At 47.9% G+C, this 13,845-nt stretch overlaps 1 protein-coding gene across 3 annotated transcripts in view; it reads right to left on the bottom strand.

The window, feature by feature from the left end:
- The window catches only part of cica (capicua transcriptional repressor a), a 37,957-nt gene extending 24,353 nt beyond the window's left edge, over positions 1–13,604 (bottom strand). For all 3 annotated transcript variants that reach the window (XM_031793637.1, XM_031793638.1, XM_031793639.1), the window contains exons 1-2: positions 13,415–13,604; positions 6,125–10,055 (exon numbers count right to left, since the gene is read on the bottom strand). In XM_031793637.1, the coding sequence (XP_031649497.1) occupies positions 6,125–9,896 (3,772 nt within the window). In that variant the 5' untranslated portion in view covers positions 9,897–10,055; positions 13,415–13,604. The remainder of the gene's footprint in view (positions 1–6,124; positions 10,056–13,414) is intronic.
- Positions 13,605–13,845: the final 241 nt, after the last annotated feature.

Raw genomic sequence — 13,845 nt, 5'->3', positions numbered from 1 at the left:
TTGGGCGATTAGGCCTGGATCGCAGTCTGTTTCAATTCATTACAAAGGTGTTCGATGGGGTTGAGGTCAGGGCTCTGTGCAGGCCAGTCAAGTTCTTCCACACCGATCTCGACAAACCATTTCTGTATGGACCTTGCTTTGTGAACGGGGGAATTGTCATGCTGAAACAGGAAAGGGCCTTCGCCAAACTGTTTCCAAAAAGTTGGAAGCACAGTATCTGTGTCATTGTTTGCTGTAGCGATAAGATTTCCATTCACTGGAACTAAGGGGCCTTGACCAAATCATGAAAAACAGCCCCAGACAATTATTCCTCCTCCACCAAACTTTACAGTTCAAATAAAAGGTAGCGTCCTCCTGGCATCCGCCAAACCCAGATTTGTCTGTCGGACTGCCAGATGGTGAAGCGTGATTTATCACTCCAGTGAACGCATTTCCACTGCTCCAAAGTCCAATGGCGGCGAGCTTAACACCACTCCAGCCAATGTTTGGCATTGCACATGGGGATCTTAGGCTTGTGTGCAGTTGATTGGCCCTGGAAACCCATTTCATGAAGCTTCAGACGAACAGTTATTGTGTTGACGTTGCTTCTAGCGGCCTACCACTTTGCGGCTGAGCCGTTGTTGACCGGGGCAGTTGACAGGGGTAACTCTACCAGGGCAGAAATTTGACAAACTGACTTGTTGGACAGGTGGCATCCTATGACGGTACCATGTTGAAAGTCACTCAGCTCTTCAGTAAGGCCATTCTACTGACAAATGTTTGTCTATGGAGATTGCATGGCGGTGTGCTTGACTTTACCTGTCAGCAACGGGTGTGGCTGAAATAGCCAAATCCACTAATTTGAAGGGTTGTCCACATACTTTTGTATATATAGTGTATCTACCTCAATTACCTCATACCTATATATAGCTATATATAGCCAAGTGGAATGCTTACTTAGGGGGCCCTTCCTATCAATGCAGAGAGAAAGAAAATAGAGAAATAATAGAATAATAAGTCAAACACATAATAATAGATGCGCAATGAGTAACGACAGTTACTCATTGCGCATCTATTATTATGTGTTTGACTTATTATTCTATTATTTCTCTATTTTCTTTCTCTCTGCATTGATAGGAAGGGCCCCCTAAGTAAGCATTCCACTGTTAGTCTAGACCTGTTGTGTATGTGACAAATAACATTTGATTTAATTTGATGTTGGCCAGGTGAGATACTGTACATGACGAAGGATGACTGAGTTGCCTTTAGAGGATAGAGGGGTTTCTTCTCAGAAGTGTTTGAAGTCTTGAACTTGCAAGCCCTCCTCAGGTAATCTCATGACACATGGGAGGGTCATGGCGGAGCACATTACTTCATGCACACACGCTGAGACTACTGCTCTAGACAGGGCTAGCTTTAAACATTCACTTCATCTCCCATTGACTTCAACAGGACCATAGAGTATAACGTGACAGAATGGCGGAGAGAAGCATGATCCAATAAGCAAAGAGAGCTGCACTAATTCCATCGAGAGACTAATTATCCATGACAACACTTTAATACTTTTGGTCCTTCCCATTTTGGTGGGATAAAATAAAACCACTGGACTTGCCCTTGGTTACTCTGCCCGGGGTTGTGTATCGTCTGCTATACTGGGCTCTGTGTGTTTGTTTGTGTGAGTCCTCCCTGCTCTCAGCAGCCTTGCATGTTGAGACACGTCCCTTTTTCAAAGTTGAACTGAAACTGAAGCACACAGACCCACACCCCTTATCGCACACTCATTGACCCCCCCCCTGCCCCACCACACACACACACACACACACACACATACCCACACCCCTTATCGCACACTCGTTGACCCCCCCTGCCCCACCACACACACAGACCCACACCCCTTATCGCACACTCGTTGACCCCCCCTGCCCCACCACACACACACAGACCCACACCCCTTATCGCACACTCGTTGACCCCCCCTGCCCCACCACATACACACACACCCACACCCCTTATCGCACACTCGTTGACCCCCCCTGCCCCACCACACACACACACACCCCTTATCGCACACTCGTTTACCCCCCCTGCCCCACCACACACACACACACACACACACACAGACCCACACCCCTTATCGCATACTCGTTGACCACCCCTGCACCACCACACACACACACACACACTGAGCCACACCCCTACAAACATTCTGAAAGACATAACATACGACAACCACAAAACGTTATGCTACCTTACGCCTGACACAGCACTCTTGCGGCCATGTTGCACCATTTCACCACACTCAAATGTACAATTATTGTCTCTGAAGTCACTCATTTTTAAACATACGTAACTGCCAAAAATAAAGAAAACACTTGAGTAAATGAGGGTTCTGGCGCCTCTGCTATGGTGTGGGGGTGCATTTTCCTGGCATGGTTGAGATCCACACAACCCCTTAGAGGGCAAGGTAAACAGCAAAAAATACACAGCCATTCTGAGTGATCACCTTCAACCTGTGGTAAATCATTTCTACCCTGATGGGAGTGGTCTCACTCTCTTCCAGGTTGACAATGCCCCCATCTGCAGGGCACGAGTGGTCACTGAATGGTCTGATGAGCATGAAAACGATGTACACCATATGCCGTGGCTGTCTCAGTCACCAGATCTCTACCCAATTGAACACTTATGGGAGTCAACAAAACACCAACTGATGTAATTTATTGTGGAAGAATGATGTTGCATAACTGCAATAATAACTCTTCCCATTTCCCTTATCACTGATGTATGTTACTATGATGTCTATAAACCCCTAACCTCTATAGACCGCTATATACTAACCGCTATACACCTCTATTAACTAACCCCTATACACCTCTATATACTAACCGCTATACACCTCTATTAACTATACCCCTATACACCTCTATATACTAACCCCTATACACCTCTATATACTAACCCCTATACACCTCTATATACTAACCCCTATACACCAACCCCTATACACCTCTATATACTAACCCCTATACATCTCTATATATTAACCTCTATACATCCTTATATACTAACCCCCATACACCTCTATATACTAACCCCTATACATCTCTATATATTAACCTCTATACACCCTTATATACTAACCCCCATACACCTCTATATACTAACCTCTATACACCCTTATATACTAACCCCTATACACCTCTATATACTAACCCCTATACACCTCTATATACTAACCTCTATACACCCTTATATACTAACCCCTATACACCTCTATATACTAATCCCTATACACCTCTATATACTAATCTCTATAGACCTCTATATACTAACCCCTATACACCTCTATAGACCTCTATATACGAATCCCTATACAGCTCTATATACTAACCCCTATACACCTCTATATACTAACCCATATACAGCTCTATATACTAACCCCTATACATCTCTATATATTAACCTCTATACACCCTTATATACTAACCCCCAAACACCTCTATATACTAACCTCTATACACCCTTATATACTAACCCCTATACACCTCTATATACTAACCCCTATACACCTCTATATACTAACCTCTATACACCCTTATATACTAACCCCTATACACCTTTATAAACTAACCCCTATACACGTCTATATACTAACCCCTATACACCTCTATATACTAACCTCTATACACCTCTATATACTAACCCCTATTCACCTCTATATACTAACCCCTATACACCTCTATATACTAACCCCTATTCAACTCTCTATACTAACCCCTATACACCTCGATATACTAACCTCTATATACTAACCCCTATACACCTCTATATACTAACCCCTATACAACTCTATATACTAACCCCGATACACCTCGTATACTAACCCCTATACACCTCTATATACTAACCCCTATACACCTCTCTATACTAACCCCTATACACCTCTATATACTAACCCCTATACACCTCTATATACTAACTCTATATACTAACCCCTATACACCTCTATATACTAATCCCTATACACCTCTATATACTAACCCCTATACACCTCTATATACTAACCCCTATACACCTAGATATACTAACCTCTATACACCTCTATATACTAACCCCTATTCACCTCTATATACTAACCCCTATACACCTCTATATACTAACCCCTATACACCTCTATATACTAACCCTATACATCTCTATACATTAACCCCTACACACCTCTATATACTAACCCCTATACACCTCTATAGACCTCTATATACTAACCCCTATACACCTCTATATACTAACCACTATACACCTCTATATACTAACCCTATACATTAACCCCTACACACCTCTATATACTAACCCCTATATACCTCTATATACTAACCCCTTTACACCGCTATAGACCTCTACATACTAACCCCTATACACCTCTATATACTAACTCTATATACTAACCCCTATACACCTCTATATACTAATCTCTATACACCTTTATAAACTAACCCCTATACACGTCTATATACTAACCCCTATACACCTCTATATACTAACCTCTATACACCTCTATATACTAACCCGTATACACCTCTATATACTAACCCCTATTCAACTCTCTATACTAACCCCTATACACCTCGATATACTAACCCCTATTCAACTCTCTATACTAACCCCTATACACCTCGATATACTAACCTCTATATACTAACCCCTATACACCTCTATATACTAACCCCTATACAACTCTATATACTAACCCCGATACACCTCGTATACTAACCCCTATACACCTCTATATACTAACCCCTATACACCTCTCTATACTAACCCCTATACACCTCTATATACTAACCCCTATACACCTCTATATACTAACTCTATATACTAACCCCTATACACCTCTATATACTAATCCCTATACACCTCTATATACTAACCCCTATACACCTCTATATACTAACCCCTATACACCTAGATATACTAACCTCTATACACCTCTATATACTAACCCCTATTCACCTCTATATACTAACCCCTATACACCTCTATATACTAACCCCTATACACCTCTATAGACCTCTATATACTAACCCCTATACACCTCTATATACTAACCACTATACCCCTCTATATACTAACCCTATACATCTCTATACATTAACCCCTACACACCTCTATATACTAACCCCTATACACCTCTATAGACCTCTATATACTAACCCCTATACACCTCTATATACTAACCACTATACACCTCTATATACTAACCCTATACATTAACCCCTACACACCTCTATATACTAACCCCTATATACCTCTATATACTAACCGCTATACACCACTATATACTAACCCCTATACACCTCTATATACTAACCCCTATACACCTCTATAGACCTCTATATACTAGCCCCTATACACCTCTATATACTAACCCCTATACACCTCTATATACTAATCTCTATACACCTTTATATACTAACCCCTATACACCTCTATATACTAACCCCTATACAACTCTATATACTAACCCCTATACAACTCTATAGACCTCTATAAACTAACCCCTATACACCTCTATATACTAACCCCTATACACCTCTATGTACTAACCCTTATACACCTCGATATACTAACCTCTATATACTAACCTCTATACACCTCTATATACTTACCCCTATACAACTCTATATACTAACCCCAATACACCTCGTATACTGACCCCTATATACTAACCCCTATACACCTCTATATACTAACCCCTATACACCTCTATATACTAACCCCTATACACCTCAAAATACTAACCTCTATATACTAACCCCTATACACCTCTATATACTAACCCCTATACACCTCTATATACTAACCCCTATACACCTCTATATACTAACCCCTATACACCTCAAAATACTAACCTCTATATACTAACCCCTATACACCTCTATATACTAACCCCTATACATCTCTATATACTAACCCCTATACACCTCAAAATACTAACCTCTATATACTAACCCCTATACACCTCTATATACTAACCCCTATACATCTCTATATACTAACCCCTATCCTATACACCTCTATATACTAACCCCTATCCTATACACCTCTATATACTAACCCCTATACACCCCAATAATAATTGTTGTCTTACCTGTCCCGGGTCGTCCAATGATGATGTCCTTGCGGGGTGCAGGGTGAGGGGACTCGGCTGGTAGGATGAGGGGCAGCAGGGCGGTTGGAGAGGGGTGGCAGGCTACCGGCTGGGGCAATGCCCCTCCAATGGCGTCCTGGTGCCCGCCGGGCTTCCTCTCCCACTCCCTACCTCCTGATCCAGAGCTGGAGAGGGCGGAGCCAGTCGAGGAGATGGAGGCGGAGCCACCACTGAGGGTGGGGCTGGAGTGGGCAGGGTGTCCGGCGACGGCTGGGGTCAGGGACTGGGAGGAGGTTACAAGGACAAGGGTGGAGGCGGGGTTTCGCAGGAGGACTGCGCCATTGGTGGCGGCGCCGTTGATGGGCACGGGTGCTTGGAGGCCGGTGGCAAGGTGCAGGGGCTGGCTGTGCTCTCTGGAGGAGCGGCCTCCTCCTCCCCTCCTCACCAGGGGTCCATCTGTGAACTTGGCCAGGGGGACGTCGGGGTTCCGCACGATGACGGGGGAGTCTCGCAGGGGCACGACGCGGCGGGGACTGGGGTCCTGGGGAAGGGGGGAGGGAGGGGTTGGAGACACCAGCATTGGTGGGGGGGTGGAGGCGGCGGAGGACGGGGGGCGGCTGGTGGCGCTCCGGGGCCGGGGGAAGGAGAGGGAGGAGGGGGTGGTGGGCTGGCTCTGAGGAGAGAGCACCCTGAAGGCGGCTGGGCTTAGGCCTATATTCTCCCCTAACTGCTGGTCGGGCTTGGAGTAATCCTGGGCAGAGAGGGGCAGGGGCGGAGGAAGGGCATCAAGTTTCCGCTTGCTGGGGCTCATAGGCACAGTGAAGGTGAGGTTGGTCTGGAAGGTGGGTACGATGCCCGACAGGTGGCGCTCGCGCTCCGAGCCCGGCGTACCCACCTTAGTGCCGCTCAGGTGGCGGTGTCGGCGAGGGGTGAGCGAAGGCGGCGCCGTGATGGGGCTGAAGGTGGCCGGGCGGAAGACGAAAAGCGGGGAAGGCGAGGGCGACGGTGTGGGCGAGAAGGGCGACTGGTTGGAGATGGGAGAGAAGGAAGGCGTGCCCGAGCGGGAGCTGCCCAGAGATACCAGCATTGTGGCCGCCTCGCACTCATCAAAGTCGAAGCGTGATAAGTCCTGGGGCAGGAGCGAGGGCAGGACCAGGCGGGGTCGTGAATCCCCTCCCCTACTGCTCGCTTCGCTGCTGTCTCGCGACGTATTGTCCCAGTCGAACTCTGAACTGGTCCGGCCGCCGCCCAGCCTCAGGTCTGATGGGGTTAGGGTGCCCGTACTGCTGGCCCCGCCGCGGTCTCTGCCCCCTCCGCTGGCCTCCATCTCTTTAGTTCTCATGGAGAGATGACGCGAGCAGTAGCCTCTTCTCTGGGACTCCTTAGAGCAGCCCTCTCTGGAGCATAGCCTCCTCCACTGCTTGCCGTTGAACTTCTTGCGGATGCCCGTGGGGGTACACACCACGTCGCCCTTCTTGTACTTCTGCTGGGCCGCCGTGAGCGGGGTGCGGGAGCGCGACGAGGAAGTCGAACCCGAGCACGAGCCTCCACCCCCTCCAGATGCGCCGTGGGAGTTGGAGTTTGAAGAGGGCGGCTTATCCAGGGAGCCGCGGGAGGATGAGGAGGACAGAGGAAGGAGCTGAGGGGTGGCGATGACGGCCGCCCCCGTGGCCAGCCCTCCCGACTCAAGCCCCAGTAGCACCGTGGGGGAGGGAGGGGGGTGGGGGTTGAGGGCCAGGTGGGGGCCCACCAGCGGGGTGCCTCCGAGGCTCCGGACCACGGACAGGTGGGGGCTGAGGTAGCCCGGGGGCGGCTTGGAGAGGATGTGCCTGTGTTGGGACACCGCCAGTGGGCCTGTGTTGACCGCCCCCCCCGCCGCCCCCATGGGCACCATGCTGAAGTGGGACACCTCTATGTCCTCCTCGGGGGTCAGGGGCATGAAGTGGTGGTGCTGCTTGGCCCTCTCTCGGTTATCTCTCTCTTGTTTCCTCTGGAGCTCCCGCTCTCTCTCCACCAAGTCCTTCTCTCGCTCCCAGTCTCTTCCGGGCACCAGACTCAGCACCGAGGCGGGGGTGACGGGGGAGCTGACAGTGGAGGAAGACGAGGAGGCGGGGGCCGTTCCAGGGTATGAAAGCCTCCCCAACACGGACCCAGCCACAGTCGCGCTGAGCCCCATCCCACGGCTGAGGCGACACAGCTCCTGCTCCACCTCTATCTCATCCCTGTCCTCTTTCTCTCTCTCTCTCTCTCGCCCTCTCGTGGCGGTGGCATCGCTTTCCTCTCGCCCCCCTCCACAGGGTCCCAGGTCCAGGTCCCAGGGGGGCACCAGCAGGCGGAGGCTCTGACGGGACACCCACACAGCGGTCGGAGTGCCCACCCTGCCATCCCCTTTCTCATCCCCTGGGGGCACTCTATCCTCTAACAACACTCTATAGGGGTAGGACACAGCCGGGTGGGAGTCCACCTGGGTGACCAGGCCCTCTCGGTACCACTGGCGCTGGGCCTCTGTGGTGCCGCCGTCCTCGTTGCCTCCGAAGGGCACGCACACAGGGGTGCCGATGGGGACGGCTTGGGAGCCGGGCGGCGGGGCGTCCATGATAATGTCCACAGGTCCCTGGGCGCCCTCACGGAACGGGTAGCGGTAAAGCTCCTTCTCGCCGTTCAGCTGCACCTCCAGGCTGCCGTGCTCGCCGCTCACCCGCCGCACCACGCCCGCTCTGAACACTGAGTCCATGCTCTCCCTCCCCCCTCCTCCGTTCTCCTCTTCCCCCTTTCCAGTCCTCCTCCGAGCCTGCCTGGCTAGCACCCGCTGGTTCTTTAGACCTTTGGCCAGGGCGTCGGCTAGCGCGTCCGACAGGCTCTGTGGGGTCGGAGTTTGCGGGGTGCTACGTTGCACCAGGGCCAGGGTGTGTGCTTCGGGGGTGGGGTTGGCGTGGTGAGAGTTGGAGCGGTGTGGCTCGCTCACGTCCAGGTCGTGTTCGCTGGCCGTGTCTGTAGAGGAGCAACGGACAGGGCTGGGGGAGATTTCTCTGCCTCCCTCTGGGCCTCTCCTGTCTCTGTCCCCTGTGGGAGGGGGTCCAGGTGTGTTGTCCCTGTCCTGTGGTGGAGCTATAGTGGTAATGTAGTCCTCCACTGGTCTCCTGGTCTGACTGTTGATGTCAGTGAGCGAACCGCACTCCCTCGCCGCCGACCCGGGCCCTGAAGATAAGCTCGACAACTGACTTCCGGCGTTACTGTCACTGTGAGCACTATTTCTGTTCAGTGGAGGCGCGCCGGTGTTGCCGGGGCCTCCGTGGTTGGCGGCGGCAGCGGCGGCGGCAGCACAGTGCTCAGAGGTGTACTTCTTCTTGGGGACGCGGGCCTTGAAGGTGGCCGTCTTGCGATTGGATGAGGGGTTGGGGCTGTTGGCAGCGCTGGTGGCGCTGCTGCTGCTGTCTGTGCTGTGGGCGCTCAGCGATTTGACGCTCCCCGGGAGGGAGTCCTCCGACTTCCCAGGGAGGGACCCTGCTGCTGCGGCCACTGTCTCTGGGACCCGGGGCCCCTCTCTGTGGCCCTCCCTCTCTGGCGTAGCCATCGTTGTGAGTGTCACCGACTCCTCCTGAGAAGACTCTGAGTGAGATGAGGTTTGGGGTGAGGTCTGACTTTTGGGGGATCGGTCTCTGTTCTCGTCCGAGTCTCTTTTCTCTCCACTGTCCCCTGTCCCCCGTCTCTTCCCCCCTTTGGCTCGGGTCGACGGGGGCGAGCGCCTTCCTTGCTTTTTAATCGGCTTCATCTCTGCATTGGGAGGTTTCTTGACTATTTACAGTGGCTTAATTTTCCAGAATCTTTGTTCCTCTCTCCTCCCTCTATTTCCCTGCTCTTCCAGCTCCTCTCTCTTCTCCCGCCCTTTCCTCTTTCTGTTTCTCCAGCTCTTTCCACCTTATTCCAGACCCTGAAACAGAGCAGAGCGTAACAAGGGATGGATTATTCATGTGGCGAATGCATTGTGACATTATACAAATCCTATTCACCAGGTAAGGTAGCGGTGGGGAGAAGTGGTCGTCAAAGAAGAACTGGGCCCAGTTTGACCAAATAATTTCAAATACAGACCTATTCTATAAAGCCATGTATTTTGTGTCCTTGGTAATGCATTCATTATTGATATGAACGATGTATCATTCAACTCAAGAAGTAATGGGTATTACCATTTTATTACAAAATCATTTCACATGAATTTCACTGAGTGTACAAAATATTAGGGGAAACTGCTTTTTTTCCATTACATAGACTGACCACATGAATCCAGGTGAAAGCTAAGTCTTGATACAACTGAGACACGGATTGTGTGTGTGTGTGTGTGTGTGTGTGTGTGTGTGTGTGTGTGTGTGTGTGTGTGTGTGTGTGTGTGTGTGTGTGTGTGTGTGTGTGTGTGCCATTCAGAGGGTGAATGGCCAAGAGAAAAGATTTAAGTATCACATATAATTATACACATAACACTGTGTGAATACAAATGAAACCATAATGAAGCAATCTTATAGTGTGTAAAGTAATATAACAATATAGCAGAATAGTGGCGAGCACATTTGGAAGTGCTTGTCCAGACAAGTCTGCACCCACACACACACACACACACACACACAGAGGCACACACACAGACACACAGACACACTCTCTCTATCTCTCTCTCTGGTTTCTTGGCTATGACAGTTGAGGAGGGGGAATTCCTTCTTGTTCACTCGCATTTCTCTCTTTCTCTTACTCACTCGTTCTTTCTCTCTCTCTCTCTCTGGTTCTCGGTGATGACCTTCATCTATTTCGTAGCTGAACCAATCCGCCCCTACAATCCACACTTCCTGTCATGGACCATTACCTAACTTCCTGCTACTTCATTATCCTCTCTCTTTAGCCCTCTCTTCTCCTTAGATTTCATACCAACAACCACTCTCTCATTTAGAGGCATTTTTCACTGCCAGGGAAAACATCGATGTTGCTCGAATGCTGACAAATTTGGTTGACAGAGACGAACTGAAAACCAACAGGTTTGGTTTGGGTTTTCTATTGAAACAGGCAGCGCCATTTGTTGTAGGCCTAGCATGCTTACATTCTGGGTCGTTTGTTCCAGCACACAGTTCCCGTCCGCCTCAGAGTTTCAGACAACACAACGCCGTGATTCAACAAAAAGTCTATCTAATCCTCTAACAAAGCAGGACCAAAGACAAACATCAAAGTCTAGACAAAATCATATTGTGGAGTATGAGTTAGCTTTCATCACGTTAGAATTGAATGCTGCATGTCATGGAGAAATGATATTTATTGAATATTAGGTTGTTACAATGTCATGTACGTCTAGTAATTGAATTATTTTTGCTGTACAGAACTCCAAGGTATCTATCTACTTGTAATGAGAAACTACAGACCTGCGTTGTTGTGACCACACTACACGTAAAATGCTGTTTGATAATACACACAGTTACAAACCAGTACCTGTGTTATGCAAATTATATTTGGGAGACTTGCGATTGCTTTCAAAGAACTGTCATCATAAAGTCATTTGTTGCCTCACTTTTTTCAAGTTAGAAGTGTGCACATTGTTTACTCAATAGTGGACACCTGGCAAGTATGTGGGTGAGTGTCATAATTATAACAATTTCGATAAATGAAGGTACAACGCATTTCCCTTCTAAATGTATGAGCCTTATCCATTTATCAATATTGCATCAACGTTCACTCGGGCTCCAGAGTGGCGCAGCTGTCTAAGACACTGGATCTCAGTGCTAGAGGCGTCCCTAGTTCGAATCCCTGGTTTGAATCCAGGCTGTTTCACAACCGGCCGTGATTGGGAGTCCCATAGGGAGGGCGTCGCACAAATGGCCCAGCAGCGTCCGGGTTTGGCAGGTGTAGGCCGTCATTGTACATAAGAATTTGTTCTTAGTTAAATACAGGATACAAAAATATATTTTGCCCATATCTATGCTGTATAAACCCTAGCATGCTGAACTATTACCATGTTATAGCATTGTCATTGGTCACCATTGGAGAACTTGTGGTAATATCCTATGTGAGAATAATGAAAATCAATGTTCACATAACATCCCAATGTGCACAGACGTCAATTCTACGTTGGTTAAACGTAATGTAATTTAAACGAAGTGGGGGGAAAAAACGTTGATTCAACCGGTGTGTGCACAGTGGGATGAATTTCCACCTCTACAATTTCGATACATAACTATAAAACGATGAGAACTACTGGAGAACATTGACCTATAGTGCAACTACCGGATAATTTACAAACTTCACGTAGGGCCTGCCTACCAAAGTACTTAGGCTGAATGTAGATCAAAAACAAGCAACAACCCTAAACTGAAGTACTGTTAAATGCAAACGAATGCAAGAACCGGGGAACTGTTACTTTTGCTGAATAGTAACGTTGCCGTGCGGTATATGTGTCAACCACTCTTATTGGTCGTAGTGCTTTTGCGATTACTATCAGCTTACTACACAACAGGGCCGTGAAGTCCAGTGACGCAGGTCTAACAACACAAGGCCGCTTAGCAAAATCTTCTTCGTGGAACATTTAACACGGGACATTAAACACTTAAAGGCCTAGTAATTCCAAAATATGGTGCTGTGGAACAACTCATCAAAAGGTATTGACAAACAGATTTAGGCTTACTTAAATCGAACAATATGTCATGAACGTTACATCGTGCGACAGCAGCCAAAGTAATTATGCTGCGATTTCATTCGTGACAACCGTTGTCAAATGTGGACATTACTGGATGCAACTTAGGAACTAATTTACCGGCGAGTGCAAACTGCAACGTTGTACATTAAGTTACAATAAAAAGTAAAAAAAATTGTGGACACAACGCAGAAACGCGGCCCACAAGCCTGCAGGCGAAGGACAGATTCAAATAGACATTTTGTATCACGAATAGTAGCCTAGGTAGAGATAATAAAGCTAATAACTATGTGGGTGATGCAGATTGCTTCGATGTTTGCTTTCAATCGCAACCTAAGAAAAACACTTCTAGGAAGTCTCAGTCTTAATAATGGCAGTTATGGCGTTGAATATTTTCTGGGGGAAAAGTTTTAGGCTGACAATCCACCCGCACCGCTCCCTTTTCATTAAGTGTGGCATCCAATCCTCTCTTTACTTCTCTCCGTAGAGTATTATAAAAAATGAATATATAATTGTATCAGTAGTTACAGAGGGTGCTTATTATTGGCAACGTCTACAACGTAGCAGGTCGACAAAGCAAAACAGGCTACTGCAGCGCTGCAGAAGAAAGATTTGTAGGTTTTACTCACCACAAAATTATTTTCAATGCAGATATTTATCGAGCCAGTAGCGAAATCGTTAGTAGGCCTATAGTCGGATATCCAGGGTTGACATTTAACAGACTGTCACATTATCTTTCTTCTGTAAAGCAACTTAAAGGAGGAAAAACTACTGACTGCTCTGTACATTCTACTCTACAGTCGCAAAATGGTGAATGAAGCCCAAAGCCTTGACACTAGTCCATCTAGCCAATCAGAGGACACATTTGAGTACAGTAGCCAGTAGATTTCATGAATCCAAGGAACTACAGGGCCATGTATATTTGATTGACACCGTGTTTAGTCGAATCGTGCTGTGGCAAAACACCAAACAGCTGTTTAGGACAGGGCTGCGGCATCCAATAGTGCTTTAGGGGAGGTCTGCTGACAGGGAGTAGGCGGGCGAATGGAATAAAAATAAC

Source organism: Oncorhynchus kisutch, linkage group LG17 (genome assembly GCF_002021735.2).
Source record: "Oncorhynchus kisutch isolate 150728-3 linkage group LG17, Okis_V2, whole genome shotgun sequence".
Classification (NCBI taxonomy): domain Eukaryota; kingdom Metazoa; phylum Chordata; class Actinopteri; order Salmoniformes; family Salmonidae; genus Oncorhynchus; species Oncorhynchus kisutch.
Note: the sequence above shows the minus strand (reverse complement) of the source record. Positions and strands in the feature narration are given on the sequence as shown.